At 50.8% G+C, this 25,342-nt stretch overlaps 2 protein-coding genes across 3 annotated transcripts in view; both read right to left on the bottom strand.

The window, feature by feature from the left end:
* Positions 1 to 25,342, bottom strand: part of CEP20 (centrosomal protein 20) — a 345,441-nt gene that overhangs the window by 277,080 nt on the left and 43,019 nt on the right. The gene's annotated exons all lie outside the window — the stretch shown is intronic.
* Positions 4,365 to 25,342, bottom strand: part of ABCC6 (ATP binding cassette subfamily C member 6) — a 74,178-nt gene continuing 53,200 nt past the window's right edge. For both annotated transcript variants that reach the window (XM_050774062.1, XM_050774063.1), the window contains 10 exons: positions 24,681 to 24,888; positions 20,354 to 20,664; positions 17,396 to 17,595; positions 15,835 to 15,961; positions 13,801 to 13,902; positions 12,107 to 12,253; positions 9,276 to 9,434; positions 9,032 to 9,198; positions 5,356 to 5,550; positions 4,365 to 5,035 (listed from right to left, as the gene is read on the bottom strand). In XM_050774062.1, coding sequence (XP_050630019.1) covers positions 4,927 to 5,035; positions 5,356 to 5,550; positions 9,032 to 9,198; positions 9,276 to 9,434; positions 12,107 to 12,253; positions 13,801 to 13,902; positions 15,835 to 15,961; positions 17,396 to 17,595; positions 20,354 to 20,664; positions 24,681 to 24,888 — 1,725 coding nt within the window. In that variant the 3' untranslated portion in view covers positions 4,365 to 4,926. The remainder of the gene's footprint in view (positions 5,036 to 5,355; positions 5,551 to 9,031; positions 9,199 to 9,275; positions 9,435 to 12,106; positions 12,254 to 13,800; positions 13,903 to 15,834; positions 15,962 to 17,395; positions 17,596 to 20,353; positions 20,665 to 24,680; positions 24,889 to 25,342) is intronic.

Below are 25,342 nucleotides of genomic sequence, written 5' to 3'. Positions count from 1 at the left end.
AGGCTGTGCTGCAGTAACAAATTCACCATAAAATCTTGGGAAATGATCGCAAGGCTTTATTTCTTGCTCATGCAGTTCTTGATGAGGGTCAGCTGCCTCTCTAGGGTAGCTGACTTCCCTGTGACAAGTGATCCAGGCTGTCCTGGTTTTATCACATGGCCTCCCAAGGGCTGGCTTCCAGGTCCCCACAGCGGGAGAAGGGAGAGTGGACGACTCTCACCCACTCTTCCCTGTCTGAAACCAGAACTGACTCAGTCAATCGCACTCACAGCCCGTTGGCCAAAACGAGTCACATGGCCCCAACCCAGCCACTGCGGGAGCTGGGAAATGGAGGGGTGCCTGTGGAAGAGAAGTATTTCTCCCTTTCCTATCTCATGTGATTCCCGTGTTTGGGACAGCGGAGTCAGTCGGAGTAGAGTGTTTGGTTTCTAACTTTGAACTGAGTGCGTCCGGGCTGTAAGGAATGCATGTATTTGGGGAGCACACCATTTCTGCCACACTTAAAACCATGCACCAAGTACATGAGCAGATGGAACATTCCAGCACTGCCATTGTTCCCTCAAGCCTTCCTGTCCCCTGATTGAAATTGTTGGCTTGCCCTAGGGACTGTGGTGTACAAAGATGCTCAGAGAAGAGCCGGCGAAGTGGTGACCATTCGAATGAGTAGTAGTGTCTGGGTGCAGTGACTCATGTCCCAATGAAACTGTTGGCTTGCGTTAGGGACTGCGGAGTATGAAGTTGCCTAGTGAAAAGCCAGTAAGGTCATAACCATTAGAGTAGTTAGTATCGGCCGGGCATGGTGGCTCACATCGGAATGAAGTCACTGGCTTGCATTAGGAACCACGGAGTGTGAAGGTGCCCAGTGAAAACCTGGTGACATTGTGACTATTAGAATTAGCAGTATTGGCCAGATGCGGTGGCTCATGCCTGTACTCCCAGCACTTTGAGAGGTTGAGTTCAAAACCAACCTGCCTGAGGCCAAGAGTTCAAAACCAGCCTAGGCAACCTAGTGGAATTCCGTGCATATAAAAACAGTTTTTGTTAAATTAGAAGTAGTTGAGGCTGGGCGCAGTGGCTCACGCCTGTAATCCCAGCACTTTGGGAGGCTGAGGCGGGTGGATTGCGTGGGGTCAGTAGTTCAAGGCCAGCCTGAACAACATGGTGAAACCCCGTCTCTACTAAAAACACAAAAATTAATTGGGCATGGTGGCACACGCCTGTAGTCCCAGCTACTGGGGAGGCTGACAGAATTGCTTAAACCTGGGAGGTAAAGGCTGCAGTGAGCTGAAATCATGCCAGTGCACTCCAACCTGGGTGACGGAGCGAGCTGAGGCTCCATTTCAAAAAAGTAGTTGGCTCTACCGGCGGGAATTTAGTGTAGATGTGGGATATGTTTAGATCTCAAAGCCTGACCCTAAGTATTGAAGTCCCAGGTCAGATCCTAAGCAGTCCCCGAGAGCACCACGTGGTATGCACCTGTGCCTGTGTCTTGGGGTGGGACAGCTGCGTGCTCGGGTGGAATCCGGGGCTGGGTACAAGTTTAATCCCCTTGATGAAGAGGAGGCAGAGGGAGGCATAACTCCTCATCCAGGTGAGTGGAAGTGCTGTGGAAGGAAGCTGTGTTTTGTACCTACTACGTGCTGGCCCTGGGCTCACTGTAGAACTCTCCACATTGGAAAGGCTCCCGCGGGCCCGAAAGGTCTAAGGAGGGGGCTGGTGCTTCCCAGTGTTGACCTGTTCATCCGTCCTCATACCCGCCGTCAGATCCTACAGCAAATTTGTTTGATTTTCTGCCCATCACCCAGAATCTATCCACTCCCCATCCTCCCATTGCCACCCCGCTAGTCCCAGCCACCCCACCTTCTCCCTGCATCCCTATAACAGCTTCCACTGTGGTCTCCAGGCTTTTGCCCCCAGCGACACACACACACACACAATCACAGTGTCCTCAACCCGGTGGCTATAGTGACCTTATGAAAACATGCATTGGCTGGGTGCAGTGACTCCCCTGTAATCCCAGCACTTTGGGAGGCCAAGGCGGCGGATCACCTGAGGTCAGGAGTTCGAGACCAGCCTCACCAACATAGTGAAATTCTGTCTCTACTAAAAATACAAAAATTAGCCAGGTGTGCTGGCAAGTGCCTGTAATTCCATCTGCTTGGGAGGCTGAGGCACAAGAATTGCTTGAACTGGGAGGTGGAGGTTGCAGTGAGTCAAGATCGTGCCCCTGCACTCCAGCCTAGGAGACAGAGTGAGTGAAACTCTGTCTTAAAAAAAAAATTTTTTTTATTTTATTTTTTTTTTTTAATTTTAAGAAAAAGAGGCAAGGTAGCCTGATGGTGAGGACATGGGCTCTGAAGCCAGACTGCTTGGGCAGAGACACCACTCATTCTGTCTGTTTTCTCATCTGTCAAAAGGGCCTGATGGTAGTACCTTCCTCATCCAAGTGTTCCAGTAAGGGGCCCAGTGAGGCGGCTTCCTCCTCTGGTCCACTGAATGAGTGTGTGGCTGGCGGGCATTTAGAGCAGTGTCAGGTACACGTAGTTACGTGTGTGCAGTGGTGAGATGGACAGTGGTGAGTTTTAGAGAGTCTACCGGGCGCAGGCACTGACCAGAGAGGAGGTCCGCAGCCCTGCTGGATGGAATTCGTGTTCCATCCACCAGCCAGGCCCTGCTGGCAGGAGCCCATGGCAGGGGTATTAATGGCCTGGGCATCCCTGCTGGCGCGTCTCCAGGCTGCCGTGGTATGGGCCCAACAGCAGCCTCATTAGCAGGCTGGCAGGTGCTGGTTCCCACGTGCCGGCCGCCTGTGGCCCACCCTCTGCTCCCTGGCATGCAGCCTAGGAAAGAGGATCTGGTGGCCCTGGGTCATCCCAGGCTGAGTTTGCCCAATGTCCACGTGACAGCCCCTGCCTGGGGTCACTCTGCAAGGCAGGCAGGTGGCTCAGCTCCAGGCAGAGAAAAGATGGGCTGCATCCGCCCTTCCACTCTCTAAAGGGCAAAGGTGCCCTGTGCAGTGACTTTGGTATTAGACCCAGAAGTAGATCCCCACTCTGTCCTTACTGGGTCACCTTGGCAAGTCATGTCAAGCCCTTGAGCCTCAGTTTCCTCACCTGTGAAATGGAGCTAGCCATAGTTAGTGGGTCCACAGCGCTGCAGGCATGACTAGGGGCAGGTGAACACTGCGGACTCCCTGCCTCACATTGAAGGTGGTAGAAGCTGCAGTTAGATCTAGATTTAGTTTACTCCATGCCAAAAGGGGCATCACAAAACCCTCTGTCAGGATGGGCATCAGAAAGTCCCATGACATGATAGAGCTGGCTCTGTGTCCTTAAGAAAATGTGGCGTCTTTGTCCCGTCACCCTTGACACCGGCAAAGCCACTGCCCGAGTATCTGTGGATGATGGATGGCAGCGGGGCAGGTTAGACCAGGGATTTTCAACCAAGTGGGTCTTTTTGTTTGGGGTTTTTACAGACAGTCTCGCTCTGTCACCCAGGCTGGAGTGCAGTGGTGTGATCTCGGCTTATTGCAACCTTCTCTGCCTGGGTTCAGGCGATTCTTCTGCCTCAGCCTCCGGAATAGCTGGGATTATAGGTGCCCGCCACCACACCTGGCTAATTTTTGTATGTTTGGTAGAGCCAGGGTTTCACCATGTTGACCAGGCTGATTTGGAACTCCTGACCTCAAGTGATTCGCCTGCCTCGGCCTCCCAAAGCGCTGGGATTACAGACATGAGCCACCGCGCCCGGCCCACCCAGGTGGTTTGACCCCTCTGGGGACGTATGGAAGTGTCTGAAGATACTTTGTCACAAGTCTGGTGGTGGTAGAGGGAGGATGTTACTGGCATCTAGTGAAGAAGAGGCCAGGGCCACTGCTGAGTGTCCTACGATGTGCAGGACGTCCCCACAGCACAACACTGTCTGGCCCCGCATGTCAGTAAGGTTCAGAAAGCCTGGGGGATTGCCTTCTCTGCTTCCACGAACACGTATCCATGTGTTGTGTTATTCTTGCTGCTGAGACTCCCTGGCGAGCATAAAGTTAGGATCAAGGGAGGTATCTGATGTCTCACGCCGCCCTTCCCAGCGATCTATGTGTGGCCTTAAGCTGAGCTACTTTAGACTTCGTTCCTCTTTTCTGGTTCCTGAAGCTGGTTTGATGAGTCCAGTATTAATATTCTGACCACTTTCAGAAACAGGTGTGAGGAGGCTGGGCACAGTGGCTCATGCCTGTAATCCAAGCACTTTGGGAGGCCGAGGTGTGATCAGAAAATGGTGGTGGCTATTCCGTATCCTCACCATAGTGTGGATTCACAAGCCTGCATGTGTGATAAAACTGCACGGGACAAAATACACACACACACGAGTACAAGTAAAACGGGAAATCGAGCAAGATTGTTGTGTCAATGTCAATGCCCTGGCCGTGATGCTCTATACTAGAGTTTTGTAAGATGTTACCATTGGGAGAAACGGGGTAGCGAGTACACGAATCTATATTATTGTTTCTTTAACTGCATGTGAGTCTGGGATTATCCCAAAATAAAAGTGTTAATTTCTAAAAAGTACACACAGCATGGCAGTCCCCCCTCCCAGAGATCCTGAGTTAAGGGTCTAGCGGGGAGCCTGGGCATGTGCTTGAGTCCCCGACGTGAGTCCAGGGTACAGCGGGGCTGAGAGTCACTGTTGACATGGGCTGCAGGGTGGACAGGGCGAGATGGGCCCTGCCCGGGCAGACCTGCGTATTGCTGGGTCCTTCCGGCTCTGATGCTCTGTGATAATCCGCCACTTTCTCTGCCATTTCCTCCCAGAGAGCAAACACGGTTCTGGACTGAACGTCGCGTGGAGCTATCAATGACCCCGGGTCACTTCATCTCCAGCACTGTAGGCTCTGCGGGCTGGCCCGACGGGGGTACAGGTGAGGGTCTTGGGTCAGACCAGGCCTGACTCCTGGGCCAGCCTGTAAAACAGGCCCTTCTGGGCCAGCAGCTGGGCCGGACTGCCGCTCTCTGCCACCTGCCCCTTGTCCATGACCAGAACCCTGTGAGGGAGAGGGAGACAAAGAGGCTCTTTGGACACCAGCCCAGGCTCTCGGCAGCTCTGAGAGCCCAGTGTGTCTGCACTGAGGTTTTCTCCATAGAAGTCCTGCTTTCCGTGCAGCTCCCTGGCCCTCACAGCTGGGTTGGAGGCGTGTGCTGGGCGCATGTCCTTGGGCAGCCTTCCCGCTTGGCATGTGTTCCCGGGCATCGCTCCCACTCTGGCCCCATTCAGGGCCCTTCCAGCTCTAACCGGGACTGCCTCCGCTCACTTCCCCCACCGCTGCAGGGCTGCAATGAGGGCCGGCCGGGGCGGGGGCCTTACCGGGCACAGTCCATCACGGAGCGCAGGCGGTGCGCGATGAGCAGCACAGTGCACTGTGCAAACCAGCTCCCGAGCGTGGCCTGCATCTGCAGCTCCGTGCCCGGGTCCACGGCGGCCGTAGCCTCGTCCAGGATGAGGATCTGGGTCTTCCGGAGAAGGGCACGTGCCAGACACAGGAGCTGTTTCTGGCCCACGCTGGGAACGATTGGGACAATTAGGTGGGATGTGTGTTTGTGGGCATGTGTAGGTGTGCCCAGAAACAGGTCCCTGAAACCGTGCAGGAGCGAGGTCCTGTGTTCAGGCTTCCCCACACATGGGGTCTGCGGCCCCTTCCTGCCGTCTTTGAGCAGGCTGACTGTAGGCAGGTCATTCAAACCCTTTGTGTCTCACATTCCCACCTGTGAAATGGCTACTTTCTTTTTTCTGTTTATGGCTATGTCTTTTTTTTTCTTTTTTCTTTTTTTATTTATTTTTTTGAGATGGAGTCTTGCTCTGTCACCCAGGCTGGCGTTTAACGGCATGATCTCAGCTCACTGCAACCTCCACCTCCTGGTTCAAGCGATTTTTCTGCCTCAGCCTCCCAAGTAGCTGGAATTACAGTCATGCGCCACCATACCCGGCTAATTTTTTGTATTTTTTAAGTAGAGATGGGGTTTCACCATGTTGGTCTGGCTGGTCTCAAACTCCTGACCTCAGGTGATCCAGCCACCTTGGTCTCCCAAAGTGCTGGGATTACAGGCGTGAGCCACTGTTCCCTAGTAGTTCTATTTCTAGGTTTTTTGAGAAATCCTCATACTATTTTCCATAGTGACGGTACTAATTTACATTTCCTTCATCAGCGAAAGCACAGCTTTGACTTCAGTCATGCCCTTGCAAACGAACCTACGACTCCCCACTGCTTCAAGAATCAAATGTACAGTCTTCCTAAGACATTCAAGGCTGGTGTTGAGTGGGCCTTAAATGCAGAGTGTACAACACCTGGGTGGGATTCCAGGCATGATCCACCACGCCTGGCCTGTTTATGGCTGTTTCTAGTTCTATGTCTTCACCTTGTGCCAAACACATTCTAAGGGCTAATATATTGACTCAATCCTCATAATGTCCGCAAAGTAGATATTATTGTTCTCCTCTTTGGAGGGAGGAGGACACAGATACACAGAAGCTCAGTGGCTTGACCAAGGTCTCAAGGCGGGTCTCCAGGTGGGTCCATAATTTGAACCCAAGTCCTCTGACCCCAGAGTCTGCGCTCCTAATGGATCCATCCTCATTGAATTGTGAAGACACGGCACATAAAAGTGTGTGGGGTTGTCACAGAGTAAGCCCTGGGCACGAAGTAGCACCCTCTCATTACAGGTGGAGAAGTTGAGATTCCAGGTCGTGAGGCCGGTGAGCCCCTGACTCAGGTGGGAAGTGGTCCCTGGGGCCCCAGCATGTCTGTCTGGCACCGTAAGCCCTTCCATGAGACAGCGTCCCTTTAGATGATCAGAACCTACTATGGTCATGCAGGCGTTAGAGTGCCTGGGTTTTGTCCGGACCTCACTACTTATAAGCTGTGTGACCCCAGGCAAGCCCCAGGCCTCCAGTTCCAACTCTGTGAAATGACGTTATCAGGAGTGTGACTCAGGACTAAAATGAGTATTTACTGTTTCCTCTATGCCTGCTACTGTTTCAACAACTTTGTGCATATAATTCAATCCTTGCAAGGTAGTAAGTGCTCTTACTCCCACTTTACAGATGAGGAAACTGAAGCACAGGAGATAAGTAAGTTGCCCAAGATCCTACAGCTGGGGGGGCGTGGATTTGAGGCCAGGCAGTCTGTCAGCTGTGTAGACTCTCACCCACCAAGGAATGCTGCTTTTCTAGTGCTTGAAGTTATTTGCTACCACAAGCACTTCTGACACCCTCAGGGTCAGAGGGGTTTATAAACCCAGAACACCTTGGTTTGGTTTGGTTTTTTGGGGGGTTTTGAGACAGAGTCTTGCTCTGTCGCCCAAGCTGGACTTCTGTATGTAGCACCATCTCAGCTCACTGCAACTTCTGCCCCCCCCGGTTCAAGCAATTCTCAGTGTCTCAGCCTCCCGAGTACCTGGGATTACAGGCATGCACCACCACACCTGGCTAATTTTTGTATTTTTAGTAGAGACAGGGCTTCACCATACTGGTCAGGTTGGTCTCAAACTCCTGAGCTCAGGTGACCCACCTGCCTCGGCTTCCCATAGTGCTGGGATTACAGGTGTGAGCTACTGTGCCCGGCTACCTTGTTTTTTTAAAAGGCATGTACCTGTACACCTATGTTCATAGTGGCATTATTCAAAATGGCCAAGAGGTGGAAACAGCCTGGATATCTACTGGCAGATAAATGGATAAGCAAAATGTGGTCTATCCATGGAGTGGAAAGTTATCCAGCCTTAAAAAGGTAGAGAATCTGACACATGCTACAATGCGGATGAACCTTGAGGACATCATGCTATGTGAAATAAGCCAGTCACAAAAGGACAGATACTGTGATTCTGCTTCTATGCAGGGTCTAGAGTAGTCACGCTCATAGAGACAGAAAGGAGAATGCTGGTGACCAGGGGCTGGGGGAGGGGGACAAGGAGGGTTAGGGTTGCATGGGAACAGAGTTTTAGTTTCGTTACGTAACAGTGTGAATGTACCTAACACTATAGAAACTATACACTGAAAAATGAGTGAGATGGGCCCGGCGTGGCAGCTCACACCTGTAATCCCAGCACTTTGGGAGGCCTATGCAAGTTCAAGTGCAGCCTGGGCAACATGGTGAAACCCTGTCTCTACAAAAAATAAAAAGATAAGCTGGCCGTGGCGGCTCACACCTGTAATCCCAGCTACTCGGGAGGCTGAGGTGGGAGGAACGCTTGAGTCTGGGAGGTGGAGGTTGCAGGGAGCTGAGACCTCACCACTGCACTCCAGCCTGGATGACAGAGCCAGATCCTGTCTCAAAAAAAAAAAAAAAAAAAAAAAAAATTTGAGATAGTAAATTTTGTGTGTATTTTTCCACACAACTTTTTGTTGTTGTTGAGATGGAGCCCAGGCTGGAGTGCAGAGGTGCAATATCGGCTCACTGCAACCTTCACCTCCCTGGCTCAAGTTTTCCTCCCATCTCAGCCTCCAAAGTAACTAGGACTACAGGCGCGTGCCACCATACCTGGCTAATACTGTTTTCCATAGAAGCTCTTGCTATGTTGCCCAGGCTAGTCTCGAACTCCTGGACTCCCTCAGCTTCCCAAAGTGCTGGGATTACAGGCATGAGTCACTGCACCCAGCCCACACTTCACATTTACCAAAAAAAAAAAAAAAATTCCTGTTACTTATAGCCCCAGTGAGTGGTGGGGTTACCACCCACTATCAAACAATATTTTCAGAGCAAAATAAATGCTGAGCAAGAGTAATAAAGGCTATCAGTAGCCCTGTGTCAGTTGAGGTTGGGTTTTGCCACCAAATAAATATAGAAGGCTAATTTAATTTGGGGTGGGAAATCTTAGTATTCAGCGACTGTGTCAGAGCTTGAAATTGCCGATAAGACACATGTGGTTATTAATATAACAGAGTGATAATCCTACTGGGGAAGGCATTTCCTGAGGGCACGTGGGGAGGGCATGGCCATCCCCCCTTCCTCTCCCGCCTGCAGGTCCCGGCCACAGTGGGATGACCATACCTCAGGTCTTCGCCTCGGTCGGCACACTTGTACTGCAGCTGGCCGGGCAGGCTGGCCACCAAGGCTTTGAGCTGCACAGTCTCCAGGGCTGCCCAGATAGCCTCGTCCGAGTGCTCCTGCAGCAGGTCAAGGTTCATCCGTAGAGAGCCAGGGAACAGGATGGGGTCCTGCGGGGGAGGGGCGGTGGGTCAGAGCAGGGCCCCACCATGCCTCCCACCTTTGCCCACCCTTCCACCATCCTCACCTGGGGGATGATGCTGATCCTGGAGCGCAGTGTGTGCAGCCCCACGTGGGCAATGGGGACCCCGTCGATCCAGATCCCGCCCTCAGCTGCCTCCTGGAGCCGCAGCAGCCCACTGGCCAGGGAGGACTTCCCGGCCCCTGTCCTGCCAACGATGCCCACCTGCCCAGGGTTGGGAGGAAAGGTCTGCTCTGACCAGAGGCCTCCTGGGCATTTATTGGGGAGATGTTTCCACTGCACCCGAGATCTGTCTGTCCATCCCTCATTGTGTAAAGGTCGACCTTCCATCTCTCTATCTTTCCATCCGTCTACCTTTCTATATATCCACCCATCAGTCCATCCAGTCTTCCATCGGCGTTCTTCTCTACCTTCCCCTTATCCCGATGTCTCTCTCCCATCTTTCTCCCCGCCCTTCCTTCAGTTCCTCCATCTTTCCTCATCCTTCTATTTACACCTCTCCATCATCTCTTGTCCTTTCTTCCACTGCATCCCGTCCATCTGTCTGCCCATCCATCCCTCCATCCATCCATCTCTTATCCTTTTTTTCCACCCCATTCCCCCATCCACCCACCCATCCATCCATCCATCCTTCCATCATCCCTCCTCAATCCCATCCCTCCATCTGTCATTCTTCCATCCCACTCCATTCATCCATCCATTCATCTGTCTATCCATCTCTCGTTTCTTCTTCCCTATCCATCCATCAATTCACTAATCCTTTCATTCATTTATTTTTTCTCCCATCCATCCATCCAGTCCCTCCTTCCCTCATCCATCCCTCCATTCATCCTCCATCCTATCCATGTGTTCATTCTCTTATCCATCTCCCATTCTGTTATCCACCCTCCATCCTTCTCTCTCTTGCTACTGTTGCATCCTCAGTGTCTGACACATGCTGTCGGTTCAACATTATTTGCTTAATTCATGAATGAAACATGTGGGTCACCTCACTGTATGCCAGGCGCATGTTTAGGCCCTGGAAGTATAGAAATTAAAGAGTCCTTGCTCCAGTGTGCCCGCCATCTGGTCTAGGAAAGAGTGCGGTTGAGTAAATGTAATACAGTGTAATGAACAATGCTATTTATTTTATTTATTTACTTATTTTTGAGATAGAGTCTTGCTCTGTCACCCAGGCTGGAGTTCAGTGGTGCGATTTCGGTTCACTGCAACCTCCACCTCCCAGGGTCAAGCAGTTGTCCTGCTTCAGCCTCCCAAGTAGCTGGGACTACAGGTGCCCGCCACCATGCTCGGCTAATTTTTGTATTTGTAGTAGAGACGGTGTTAACACCATGTTGGCCAGGCTGGTCTCAAACTCCTGACCTCAGGTGATCAACCCACCTTGGCCTCCCAAAGTGCTGGGATTGCAGGTATAAGCCATGGCACCCAGCCAACAATGCTGTTTGTTATCAGCTCTTGACCTCTGGCAATTCAGGGAAGCAAGGTGGTGCTGCTCATGCTGCCTGGGATTTGGTAGAGGTAATAAGAGAAGACCTCATGGATGGCAGCTTGAAGGATGAATAGGAGTTCAAGGAAGGGGAACACTGCAGGTGAACCGCACTAAGTGGGTTTCCGGAACTGGAAGCTCATGGAGCTCACAGCACCATGTGTCCCCCTGGCCAAGAGGCAGCTGCTCCACAATGTTGGCTAAGCCCTGGCAGAGCAATGAGTGATGGCGGGGGATGGGCAGGGCCTGGGGTGGGCAGAGCCTTGAATGCCAAGCTCCAGAATTCAGACTTTACCCCAAGGGAAGCTGGAACTAGTAGAAGGTTTTGAGCAGGGGAATGACATGCAGTGTCATTCATGCTGATAAAGGTCAGGATGGCTGGGCACGGTGGTTCATGCCTGTAGTCTCAGCACTTTGGAAGGCTGAGGGGGGTGACTGAGGTCAGGAGCTTGAGACCAGCCTGGCCAACATGGTGAAACCCCGTCTCCACTAAAAATACAAAAATTAGCCAGGTATAGTGGTGCGCACCTGTAATCCCAACTACTCAGGAGACTGAGGCAGGAGAATCGCTTGAATCTGGGAGGCGGAGGTTGCAGTGAGCTAAGATCATAGCACTGCACTCCAGCCTGGGCAACAGAGTGAGACTCTGTCTAAAAAAATATATATCTATATCTATATCTATATCTATATATCTATCTATATCTCACACACAGGAGAGCAGATTGGAGCTGGTGAGACAGGATCCACTGTTTAGTAGGGGACAAGGAGGAAGCCTCTGTAGGTTCAGAGAGAGGGAAGAAAGGGATCAGTGAAGGGGCTTGATGAGGCATCTGTAAAATGGGATAGTACTAGCACCTCCCTTATGGGGTTGTTGTGAGAGTGAAAATGCAAATAATAAAAGCATTAGTAAACATTTCTGGAGCACTTTCCATGAGCTAAGCATGTTCTATGTGTTAAACTTCACAACAACTCAAAGATCAATATTACCAGTCCCAATTTACAGATGGGAAAACTGAGACTGAGCTATGAAGTGTTTTTCCCAACGTCTCCCACCCCAAAGCAAATACCCCGTTTGTGCAAACTGGAAAATGTACTTGGAGCATTTAACACACTGCCCAGCACATATTAGGAGCTGGGTTAACATTAAAGGAAGAAGGAAGTCAGGGAGTTGCTTCCTCATCTGGGGACACCACGGTGGATGAGGCAGTCACCAGACGGAAGCAGGTTTGGGGAAGGCGAGGAGTTCGTTTTAGGGGGTAATGGGTCTGAAAGCTAGGGGACCTGAGTTGGGGACATTGTGAAGGTGGCTGGTGCCCAGGGTTTAGGGCCTTGCCCCTGGAGTCCTTTGGCCTGAACTCCGTGAAGAGGACATTGTGAGAGAACCACTCACCTTCTCTCCTGCGTGGATCTTGAAGGACACGCCCTGCACAGCCAGCGGGAGCTCAGGTCGGTATCTTAGCCCAAAGTCCCGGAACTCAATCTGCCCGCCATGAGGCCAGGGGGGCTGAGCTGCACATGTGGGCAGCCTCCAGGGAGCCTGGAGCAGGAGGGGAAACTGAGTCAGAGGAGCCTTCCTCTAAGACTTCACACAAGGTGGCCCACCTTTCTCAGCTTCAGTTTTCTCTTCTGCAAAATGGACGTATGTATTGCAATTTTACAGGGTTGTTACGGGAATCCAACAAGAGAGGGCATGGACTATGTCAATGCTAAAAACAGATGGTGGTGGCTACTTTTAGTCTATTTTATTATTATTGTTAGCCACTGTTTATTATAAAATCATCTCCTTTTCTACAGTGGGAGCAGACATTTGTCTCTGTCTTTGCGAAAGGACATGGCGGTGCAGCAGGAAGACCAATGCTGCCTTTTGCTATTCCTGTCATCTTGAACAGATCATTCTACCCTCTTGAGTCTTGGTTTTCCAATCTGGGAAATAGGGTTAATAAGAGCAGTGGACATGTATTGAGCGTTTGCAATGGACTAGAGACTCTACTAAATCATTTATTTGCAGGATCTCATTTGAACCTCCCAGTAAACTCAATGCTGTTATGTTACTGTTACTGCTATACTGCTGTTCTCATCTTTCTTCCACCCCATCCCATCCATCCATTCATCTATCCATCTCTTATCCTTTTTCCACCCCATCCCACCTATCCATCCATCTGTCCATTTATCTGTCTATCTCCAATCCCATCCCTCCATCTCTCATTCTTCTGCCCCATTCCATCCATCCATCCATCCATCCATCCATCCATCCATCCATCCATCTATCATCATTTCTTCTACCCTATTCATTAATCAGTTCTTCCCTGTTCTGTTACTGTAATGTTACTGTTATGTTGCTTTCACACTATATCATGTTGCTGTTTTGTTACCATTGCATTTTTATGTTGCTGTTTTGTCCTTATAATGCTACTATAATGTCACTGTTTTGTTACTGTTACATTGCCGTGTTGCTCTTCTGTTACTATATTAAAGCCATGTTGCTGGGATGTTGCTGTCCTGTTATGATGTTGCTGTTGTGTTTCTATTACATTGCGATGTTGCTGTTCGGTTTCTATCATGTTGCTAAAATGTTGCTATTATGTTACTATTGCATTGCTATGTTGTGGTTGTGTTGCCGGAATGTTACCATCATGTTACTATCATGACTCTGTTATATTACCATTACACTGCTCTGTTGCTGTTCTGGTACTGTAATATTGTGGTTATGTTGCTGTTACATTACTATTACATTGCTGTTGTGTTACTGTCATGTTCTGGAATATTGCCGTTGTGTTACTATCGTGTTGCAGCTATGCTGCTGTTGCAGTGCTGTTCCTCATGGTCCCCTGCCACTCCCATAGGTGACCTGCTTTCCTCAAGCTCAGAAGCAAAGGAACCAAGATTTGGCCTGGCTCCAGACCTTATGCTCCTAACCATTGCTGCCACCCTGTCTGTGACTCTGACCTATAGAGGTAGGGATTGAGTCGGGGAGAAGAGGGTACAAACTCCAAAGCCTGGAGCAGATGTCAACAGGGACCCGTTGCCGCCCCCCACCAACAACATGTCCGTGCTGGGACCCCCTCGCCACCTCCCGCCCATCACCTCCTTGGGCGTCCAGGCATAGTCCTGCATCCGCTCCACTGACACGATGCTGTTCTCTAGGTCTGTCCAGTTGCGAACAACCCACTGCAGTGTCTGGGTCACCTGGTGCAAGAAAGCATCTCCGGCTGGGTTCGGCAAGGCCACTTGAGGGCTTGCAACAGCCCCGCTGGCTTCCCAACCTTTTCTGCGAGGCCAGACCCAGGGGAGTAAAGAAGGGAGGCAGGAATGGGGCAGTCTGAGGACCTGGGCCCAGGGGATTGGGATTTGGATGCAACCAACAGGTCCCTCCCTTTCTTCAGTAGAGCCAGAGCATGCAAAGCAAAAAGCAGTCCTCAGACATCAGCCTGTACAAACTGGCTTGATGTAGGTGAGACAGGATCAGAGAGGGTATGTGGCCCTCCCAAGGACACCCAGCAGGACCCAGGCCCGCTGATTCCATTCTGACAGTTTCCCCACAGCAACTGGTGGCCACCAATTTCCCGTGACACTTGGAACCATTCCAAGCTACTCCCTATGAACCATTACTGGCTCTAGTCCTGTCATCCCATCCCCAACCTTGTCTCCCAGCATCCCTGCCTTCACCCACCCTCTCTGGCCACACCCGCCTTCCTGCTGTTCCTCTAACACACCAGGTATAAACCTTCAATTCCCAGGCCTCACTTCCTCCTAAGTCACCTCCTCAGAGAGGCCTTTCTGGATGCAGGAGGAAAATGCCTCCACCGCCACCCAACTTGCTCCGGCCTCTTACTTCATCCTGAAGCTTAGCAGCCTTGACTGTCAAATGAGGATAATAACAGCGCCTCTCTGATGGGGTTGTAGGCAGCATTAAGTGAGTTAATATTTATAAAGTTCTCATGCACAGTGGCTCATGCCTCTAATCCCAGCTTTTTTGAAGCTAAGGTGGGAAGACTGTTTGAACCCAGGAGTTGGAGGCTGCAGTGGGCTGTGATCACAGCACTGCACTCCAGTCTGGGTCAAAGAGTGAGACCTTGTCTCAAAACAAAACAGCCGGGCATGGTAGCTCACACCTATAATCTCAGCATTTTGGGAGGCTGAGGCAGGCAGACCACTTGAACCTAGAGTTTGAGACCAGGTTGGGCAACATGGCGAAACTGTTTCTACCAAAAAAAAAAAAAAAATTAGCCAGGCATGGTGGTGCACGCCTATAGGCCCAGCTAATTGGGAAAGTGAGGTGGGAGAATCCCTTGGGCCTGGAGATGGAGGCTGAAGTGAGCCAAGATCATGCCACTGCACTCAAGCCTGGGCAACAAAATGAGATCCTGTCTCAAACAGCAACAACAACAAACCAAAATGAACAAAAATGTATAGAGCTCTTAGAATAATGTCTCCTCCATAACAAATGCTTATGAATGTATATATATATTTTTTCATAGATGTCATGAACTGACATTACATACTGTTATTAATAGTTAACAAAAAGTGGCCAGGTGTGGTGGCTCATGCCTGTAATCCCAGCACTTTGGGAGGCTAAGGTGGGTGGATCAGTTGAGCTCAGGAGTTGAAGACCAGCCTGGCCAACATGGCAAAACCCCGTCTCTACTAAAAATACTTAAAAAAATTAGCCAGGCATAGTGGCTCACACCTGTAATTCCAGCAACTTGGGAGGCTGAGGCATAAGAATCGCTTGAACCCAGGAGGCAGAGGTTGCAGTGAGCCGAGATTGCACCACTGCACTCCAGCCTGAATAAAAGAGAGAGACTCTGTCTTCAAAACAAAACAAAAGTTAACAATGCACTAGAAATGTCCTCCACAGGATATGCTTTGTCTCAGCTAGTCTTTATGGCATCAGAAGTGATGGGATTACTGGCCTGTTTTTTCAAGGAGCACGCTGAGACTCCACGAGGAAAGATTTTGCCCAAGGTTGCAAGTTCACCTCAGCTGAGTCCCTCGGCGGAGGGACTCCAGACACCTTGGTGGTTTGGACACAGGGTCTTCGAAGGTCCTACTAGCAGAGGTCTGATGGTCTCTGCCTCTGTCTGTCCCTCAAGCCCAGTTTGGGGGCATGGAGAGTACCTGGAGGGCAGCAGAGACAGAGAAGCCCACGAGGCCGGCGCTGAGGTGGGCTTTGCTCAGCACAGCACACGTGGCAGCCGCAAACACCAGGCCATTCCCCAGGAGCTCCACATTGGCCGCAAGCCACCTGCAAAGGGAGGCGACAGCAGGGTGAGTGGGTACTCTCGTCTGCAGGGAGATGCTTCTCTGGGCACAAGGACTGGTCATCACACCTGCTTTGTACCCACAGGGGTCCCAGCAATAGGCTCCACATGCAAGGCCCCACGCAGGCTCAGGGAGTAGAGGACGATGACACTATCCTGTCTCAACTGAGCCCAGCTTAGGGTCTGGGGTACAATTGGTGTTCCGTAGAGCTTCCCTGTGTGGCTGCTTTTCTGTCCCTGGAATTTGCCAAGCCATGTCCACCTGCCATTCCCCTGCCATGACCCCGTGGCCTCCATGGATTGACTCTGTGTCCCCACCCACATCTCATCTCGAATTGTAATCCCCACGTGTGGAGGGAGGGATCTGGTGGGAGGTGACTGGATCGTGGGGGCAGTTTTCCCCATGTTGTTCTCATGATAGTGAATTCTCACGAGATCATATGGCGTAAAAGGGGGTGGCAGTTCCCACCTCGCACACTCTCTCTCCTGCTGCCATGTAAGATGTGCCTTGCTTCCCTTTCCACCATGATTGTAAGTTTCCTGAGGCGTCCCCAGCCACGTGAAACTGTGAGTCAATTAAACCTTCCTTTCTTTATAAATTACCCGGTCTCAGGTAGTTCTTTATAGCAGTGTGAAGATGGACTAATACACAGCCCCAGCTGGCTGGGGACCCGAGATGAAAGGAAAAAGGACTTCACATGTATTGAGTGCCTAGTTTGTACTTAACCCTCTCCACACTCTGGTACCACAATGCTTTGATTCAAATCCTGGCTCTGCCAGCATTAGCTGGGTGAACTTGAACAAGTTTCCAAACCTCTCTGTGCCTAGGATTTATCATCTATAAAACAGTTTCGGCCTGTCAAAACTGTTAGCAGAATTAAATAAATTAATCTACATAGATTGCTCAGAACAGTGCCAGGCATGCAATAAGCATGTTATAAGTCTTACCTATGAGTGTATTTAATCCTCATATCCACTACATGAGCATGATCCCAGTTTGACAAATGAAGCTCAGAGAGGTTATGTAACTTGCCTGAAATCAACCAACTGGTAAGTGGCAGAGCTGGGATTTGAATCTGTGTCTATTTGTGCTTAAAGCTTATGTTTTGTTCTTGCTTAGTACCTAAAGATGGCTGAGGATGCTTATATGGCTGCTTTATCACCAAGGCAAAAGAGGCTGATCCAGTTGCCTGGCAAAAGAAGCTTCTTCCTGTACCCCCTGCCCACCTGCTGTTGAGAATCTCTCGGTCATGTTCCATCTGCCCACAGTGAGAACCGATAGACTGCCTGTGGGATCTAGCCTCAACTATGTCCCTGACTCTCTGGGTGACCTCTCTAGCCATACAATATGACCTCAGGTCTCACCCTCTAAGGATATGGACGAATTACAAGGTCATCTCTGCCCTGGCTCTTCCTACCTGTCAGCCACCAGTCGCGGGAAACTGATCCTCTGGCTTTCATCTACGCGAGCATTGTTCTGAGCCACAAACGGGGCCTGGGTTCGGAACGCCCGGACCACGGTGCTGCCCTGGAACGTCTCAGCCATGTGGGAGCAGACAGATGAGTAGCTGGCTGACTCCAAGCGTCTCAGCTGGCATGAGCTAACCACATACAGGCTCTGAGAAGGATGGATGGGAGAGGGGAGAGGAGAAGCCACAGACATAGAGAGGTAGTTTCCAGAAGCACAAAGAGCCCCAAGTACAGGATTCCAGACTAGGATCTGTTACCAGCTTGCTGTGTGACCTTGGGGTAGTTGCATGACCTCTCTGGGTTCTCATTTCCTTGCAGAATCAGAGTTCTATGGTTTTTTTGAAAATCACCTGGGAAGCTTCAAAAACCTCTAATGCCCCAACCCAGAATGACTGAATCAGAATCTCTGGCAAAGTCACCTTGACTTTGGTGCTGTTTAAATAGCCTTCCAGATGATTCTAATGGACAGCCAGGGTTGAGAAACCACCAATTTAGTTTAAGTGTCTCACTTCCCAGCACTGAGGTCGACTACTTCATTTAGGGCTGGTCATTGGGAGAATAAAACTGTAAGGGGCAGTGAAGGCAGTTGGCCAAGTCAGTTTCACTCATATAACCCAAGGGTTACGTGCCAGGTGATGCACAGGAAATATGTGTTACTTGGTTTGCAGCTGCAGGTTGGGTGCAGCTGGCAGACAGGCAGGCAGGGAGGAACTGAATTTGCTGAACACCCAACTGTGTGTGCCAGACTTTTTACACAGTGTCTCATTCATTGCAGAGTGAGCATTCGCGTCATTCACCAGTTAGTGGTGAGAACATCCGAGGCTCGGGGGATTCAGCAGCTGTCCTGAGAGCCACAGTAAGTGACAGAGCCTGGATTTCTCTTGACTACAAAGCTTGAGACAGAAACAGCCCATCCTCGGAGTCAAGTGAACTTAGAGAAGACCTGGGACAGTTGTCGGGGACGCGGTAGCCATGGGTTTTGGTTTTTGTTTTTTGAGATGGAGTCTCACTCTGTCGCCCAGGCTGGAGTACAGTGGCACAATCTCAGCTTGCTGCAACCTCTGCCTCCCGGGCTCAAGCAATCCTCCCGCCTCAGCCTCCCAAGAAGGTGGGATTACAAGCATGCACCACCGTCCTGGCTAATTTTTTGTATTTTTAGTAGAGACGGGGTTTTGCCATGTTGACCATGCTGGTCTCGAACTCCTGACCTCAAGTGATCCGCCCACCTCAGCCTCCCAAAGTGCCGTGATTAGAGGTGTGAGCCACCATGCCTAGCCCTAGCCATGGTTTTTATCTGACTACCATGTTTTCTTCTGCTCTACTTCTGGTTTCCTGTAGGAAAGGGCTGGGTTGAGGTGCTGTCAATCATGGGATCTGATCAGAGAGATGGTCACATGATGCATCCTAGCCTATCAGAGTCTACTATCCATTCAGTTACTATGATGAGTTCAGAGATGGACACATGATCCACAAAGGGCCAATCAGAACCTTCCCTGGGATTAATATATGACTACTGAGCTGGAGAAATGTTTTTTGCATGTTGAGTTGCTAAGGTGAGATGATATGATGGCTAGTGGCCATCAGACCTGCCCCGGAAAGAGAGCATATACAAAATTAGACCAAACAGAGGTAAGCCAGTGGTTCCTAAACATTTGTGTGCAGCAGAATTACTTGGAGGGTTAATTAAAACCTAGATTCATGGGCTGAACCACATAGTATCTGAGTCAGCAGTCTTGGGCTGAGGCCTAAGAACGTACATTGCTAACTAGTCCCCAGGTGATACTACTGCTGGTCCAGGGGCCACACTTTGAGAAGCACTGGGTGAGGATATGGAGAGAGTCACTGTGTCCTGATGACAGCTGGGCCCATGCCCCCTAGGAAATGTAAACCATTAAATTCTGTTCTTCTGGTTAAGCTAATTTTAGCTGGTCTCTGATCCCAGCAATGGAAAGAATCTAGCTTTATATAATAGCCTTTGAGAACTTGCAATGACTCTTTGGCTTCCAGATAATTGGAGAGGAAGAAATTACAGCAGGATAAAAACATTACACATGAAGAACTCTGGCCCTTAATATTTAACTGCACCATGAGGCACAGTGACTCATGCCCTATAATCCCAGAACTTTGGGAGGCCAAAGTGGGAGGATCACTTGAGGCTGGGAATTTGAGACCAACCTGGGCAACACAGTGAGACACGTGTCTTAAAAAAAATTAATTTAAAAATTAGCCAGGGAGGCCGGGCGCGGTGGCTCAAGCCTGTAATCCCAGCACTTTGGGAGGCCGAGACGGGCGGATCACAAGGTCAGGAGATCGAGACCATCCTGGCTAACATGGTGAAACCCCGTCTCTACTAAAAATACAAAAAACTAGCCGGGCGAGGTGGCGGGCGCCTGTAGTCCCAGCTACTCCGGAGGCTGAGGCAGGAGAATGGCGTGAACCTGGGACATGGAGCTTGCAGTGAGCTGAGACCTGGCCACTGCACTCCAGCCTGGGCAACAGAGCGAGACTCCATCTCAAAAAAAAAAAAATAAATAATAAAAAAAATAAAAAATAAAAATTAGCCAGGCATCGTGGCACTGCCTGTAGTCCCAGCTACTGGAGAGGCTGAGGTAGGAGGATCACTTAAGCCCAGGAGTTCAAGGCTGCAGTGAGCTATGATAACCTATTGCATTTCAGGACAGCAAGATTCTGTCTCTCTAAAGAAAGAGAACTTTGATGTGAACATTTAGAGACAGAGACTAGTGGAGATATCAGAAAGACTGTAGTGTCTCTGTCCCTGGGAATTCTAGGAACATCCCTTAGATGTCCAGCTGGGTGAAACCTCATATGTGGAGTCTTCCCCAGAGACAGGGGACTGGCTGAGTGGATCTCAGCTGGTCCCAGAAGGCTCCCTGACCTCTCCATACCTGAAACCCAGCGTAGAGGAGAAAGAGTGGCAGGATGGCCACAATGGCCAGTGGAGTAGTCACTGCCACCACCAGGCTGACCTCCAGGAGTCCGAAGGCATACATCAGCAGGGACCGGAGTTTGTCTGCAATGTCCACATCAACCGTGTCTGTCTCCTTGGAGAAGCGGTTCAGCAGGTTGCCGATGGGTGTCCGCTCAAAGAAGCTGATGGGCGATCGCACCACATCCCACAGGAGCCTCTGGAAGAGCAACCTGGATGCCCGGACCCCACCTAGGAGCACCGCAGCCATGGACACAAACAGCCCAATGGCTGGGGAGGGAAAGGAGGTAAGAGCATGAAGGCTGGAGACCCTCAGGACCGCCCCGTGGGGCCTTGCGCAGGTCTCTCCCGCTACCCCATGGTGGACATCTTACGGCTTGGCCACCCTGATTGTTATATTTTTTTGAGACAGGGTCTCACTCTGTCACCCATGTTGAAGTACAGTAGCATGATGATGGCTCGCTGCAGCCTTGACCTCCTGCACTCAGGCGATCCTCCCGCCTCAGCCTCCGAGCAGCTGGGACCACAGGTGTACGCCACCATGCCGGCTAATTGTGGGTATTTTTTGTAGAGATAGGATCTTGCTATGCTGCCCAGGCTGGTCTCGAACTCCTGAGATCAAGTGATCTGCCTGCCTTGGTCTCCCAAAGTGCTGAGATTACAGGTATGAGCCACTGCACCTGTACCCTGCTTGTTTCTTGATGTAATGGGTTGAAGAGTGTCCTCCCAAATTAATTTGGGATGGGTCCTAAATTCAGTGACTGCCATTTATATAAGACTACTAGAGGATACTCAGAGACACATGAAGATGGTGACACAGATGGGAGGGCACATATACAAGCCAAGGAATGCCAGAGACTGCCGGCGACCACTGCAAACCAGGAGAAAAGCATGGGACGTTTTCTCCCTCAGAACCTCCACAAGGGGCTGGGCACAGTGGCTCATGCCTGTAATCCCAGCACTTTGGGAGGCCAAGGCCGGTGGATCACCTGAAGTCAGGAGTTTGAGACCAACCTGACCAACATGGTGAAACCCTACTAAACCCTACTCTCTACTAAAAATACAAAAATTAACTGGGCATGTTGTCAGGCATCTATAGTCCCAGCTACTCAGGAGGCTGAGGCAGGAGAAACACTTGAACCCGGGAGGCGGAGGTTGCAGTGAGCCATGAGCCGGGATCGTGCCACTGCACTCCAGCCTGGGCGACAGAGCAAGACGCCGTCTCAAACAAACAAACAAAAAACAAAAAAAGCCTCCACAATGAGTGAACGCTGCTGACACCTTCATTTTAGACTTCAGGCCTCAGAACTGCGACAGAACAAATTTCAATAGTGCTAGGCTCCCAAGTTTGTAGAAACTTGTTTGGCAGTAGCCCCAGGAGAGAAATGTATATCCTTCCTCCCAATGCTAATCTATACGCGTGGGGTGGGGCTAACTTCTCCCCTGGGGTGGGGCAAATTTCACCCACGGCCAATCCAAACCACTGCAATAGGTTCAGGGATGAACGCATAACCCAAGTCAGGCCAATGATAGGGAGACCTGGGACTTCACTAGAACTTTTGGAAAAGTGGTACTGGGTGGTGGGAGGTGGCCAAGCTGGAGCTGTGGAATATCATCTTACCGCCAGGGGGAGCAGCTGAGCTGGACAGGAAGCTGTCCCAGAGGAGGGAAGTGAAGCAATTTCTTGTTTGGACCCCTACATCCAGACATACCTGAAGCCAGAAATCTATGGATGCTGGTCCCAAGAGCCAATCAATTCTCTTGTTGCTTAAACCACTTTGAATTGGAGCTGAATTTGTTTATTTTCAGACGGAGTCTTGCTCTGTCACCCAGGCTGGAGCACAGTGGTGCAATCTCTGCTCACTGCAACCTCCACCTCCCAGGTTCAAGTGATTCTCCTGCATCATCCTCCCAAGTAGCTGGGATTACAGGCACTGACGCCACGCCTGGCTAATTTTTATATTTTTAATAGAGACGGGGTTTCACCATGTTGGCCAGGCTGGTCTTGAACTCCTGACCTCAAGTGATCTACCCACTTTGGCCTCCCAAAGTGCTGGGATTACAGGCATGAGCCACCGTGTCTGTCCTGGAGCTGAATTTTTTATTGTTTGTATTCGACAGTCATAACTAATTTCTCTCTCTCAGCTCCCGTCTCCCCATCTTTAAGGGAGAGTAAGACTTGCCCTTAGCTATCAAACGAGGGATGGAAGTGGAAGGATTTTGAAAGGGCTATTTGCCACCCAAATGAGGATTTGGGTTCATTCCAGGACTCAGCTGACTCTGACAATCCCTAATTTCCTCTTGGTTAAGTAACCGTTCGCCTTGAGTATTCCACTGTACATGCCTTTGTGGTGAGTAGGTGTACAGGTTCTTAGGACGAGAAGAGTCCTCAAATTCAGGCCTGGTGCCCCCCATTTTACAGAGGAGGGCACAGGCTCACAGCATTTGGGTGATGTGGCCAAGGTCACCCAGTGAATGAGGACGAATCAACATGGAAACGAGGCAACTGTCCTTTAAAGAGGAAGCCAGGCCAGGCGTGGTGGCTCATGCCTGTGATCCCAACACTTTGGGAGGCTGAGGCAGAGGATTGCCTGAGCCCAGAAGTTTGAGACCAGCCTGGGCAACACGGCAAAACCCTGTTTCCATCAAAAACAAACAAACAAAAATTAGCCAGGCATGGTGGCATGTGCATGTAGTCTCAGCTACTCGGGAGGCCGAGGTAGGAGGATCGCTTGAGCCCAGGAGGCAGAGGTTGCAGTGAGCCGGGTTCGTGCCACTGCATTCCAGCCTGGGTGACAAAGCCAGACCCAGTCTATATAAACGTGTGTGTGTGTCTAAAGAAGAAGCCAAACTCACGTGTGCACTCCTGGTCCTCCCTTCAGCCAGGCCACGTATTAAAAGGAGAAGAACCAGGGGTTAGGGACTGGGTGGGCGAGGCAGGAGGAGGGTGGGTGTGGTTGCAAAAGGGCAACACGAGAGTGCCTTGAGGTGAGGGGATTGTTCAGTGTCTCAACCATTAACCATTGTGATGGATGCGAGAGCCTGAATGGGGGACACAACTGCACAGAGGCAAACATGCGCACACCTACGTGCAATCAAAACTGGGGAAATCACAATGAGGCCCATAGGGCCGGGCGCGGGGGCTCACACCTAACTGTAATCCCAACACTTTGGGAGGCCGAGGCGGGCAGATCATTTGAGGTCAGGAGTTGGCCAACATGGTGAAACCCCATCTCTACCAAAAATACAAAAATGAACCAGGCTGCACACTTATAATCCCAGCTTCCAGCTACTCAGGAAGCTGAGGCAGGAGAACTGCTTGAACCTGGGAGATGGGGGTTGCAGTGAGCTGAGACTGCAGCACTACACTCTAGCCTGGGCGACAGAGCAAGACTCTGTCTCAAAATAAATGAAATAAACAAACAAATAAATAAACAAATGAGATCCATGGATTGATGGGTGTCAGTATCCTTTGTGTGATACTTTACTATCATTTTGCAAAATATCACCACTGGGAGAAACTGGGCAGACTGTATAAGGTAGCTGGCCACTTTATTTCCTAGAACTGCATGTGAATCTACAATTATTTCAAGAAGTAGTTCCATCTATTTTATTTTATTTATTTTATTTTTTTGAGACGGAGTCTCGCTCTGTCTCCCAGGCTGGAGTACAGTGGCGCGGTCACGGCTCACTGCAAGCTCCGTCTCCTGAGTTCACGCCATTCTCCTGCCTCAGCCTCCCAAGTAGCTGGGACTACAGGTGCCTGCCACCACCCCCGACTAATATTTTGTATTTTTAGTAGAGACGGGGTTTCACTGTGTTAGCCAGGATGATCTCGATCTCCTGACCTCATGATCCGCCCGCCTCGGCCTCCCAAAGTGTTGGGATTACAGGCGTGAGCCACTGCGCCCGGCTGTATTTCCATCTTTAATAAGGAGAAGATGGAGTGACAGCGGTAATGCATCTGTTAGGGAGGGTCTGGTTCTGTCTGGAGGTTTGGGGGCAGGCACTGAAAGTCACCAGCACGCAGGCCTTGGAGCTGCTATCCGCTAGCGGGGAGGAACTGGGAGAAGTTCTGAAGCTTCCAGAAAAGGAGGGATGTGCCCTGTCCTCCCCATTCCCTCCAGCCTCATCTGAAGGACAGAGATCTTTGCCTGGACCCCAGACATTTTGCACAGTTGTTCCAGGGGGCACAGGGTGACCCAGGGAGGGGTGAGGAAAAGGAGCCCTGAGCACCCCTCGGGGGAGCTGGGAGGACGGGGATGAGGAGGGCAGGTGAGGCATACCTTGGAGACAGCCGAGGAGCCCGAAGATCCCACCACGCAGGGCTGCCTGCGTCTGCTGCCCACCCACTGTGGGGTCGTCCGCCCACAGGCTCAGCCAGTAACCCCGGCAGAAGGATGCCACTTGCTGGCAGAGGAAGAGGAAGAGTGCATAGAGGCAGAGGGGGGTGCCCACCGCACGCAGGTAGGCCAGGTGCACTGTGGCCTTCACCTGTAGCACACATGAGGGAGAGGGAGGCAGAGAGAGCCCCCAGCGGGACGGGTGAGTTGAGGCAAGGCCAGGCGAGGCTCCCAGAAAACATGCCCATGGGCAGATGGAAGCGCCACACAGACCTCACAGGTTCTGCCGCCGTGCCTCCCACAGACAGGCCCCAACCAGCCTTAGAACCCCCATCTCCTACACAATCCCCAGTGAGCTCGTATTAATATTTTTTCTTTTGTTTTTCTTTATTTTCCTTACTTATTTTTTTAAGGACAGGGTCTTGCACTCTGTCACCCATGTCACCCAGGCTGGAGTACAACGGCGCAATCATGTCTCACTGCAGCCTTGAACTCCAGGCTTAAGTAATCCCCCCGCCTCAGCCTCCCGAGTAGTCAGGACTATAGGTTTGTACCACCATGCTTTGTTAATGTTCATAGTTTTAAAGAGATGGAGTCTCGCTATG

This window comes from Macaca thibetana, chromosome 20 (assembly GCF_024542745.1).
Source record: "Macaca thibetana thibetana isolate TM-01 chromosome 20, ASM2454274v1, whole genome shotgun sequence".
Classification (NCBI taxonomy): Eukaryota; Metazoa; Chordata; class Mammalia; order Primates; family Cercopithecidae; genus Macaca; species Macaca thibetana.
This window is presented reverse-complemented; position numbering and strand designations above follow the sequence as displayed.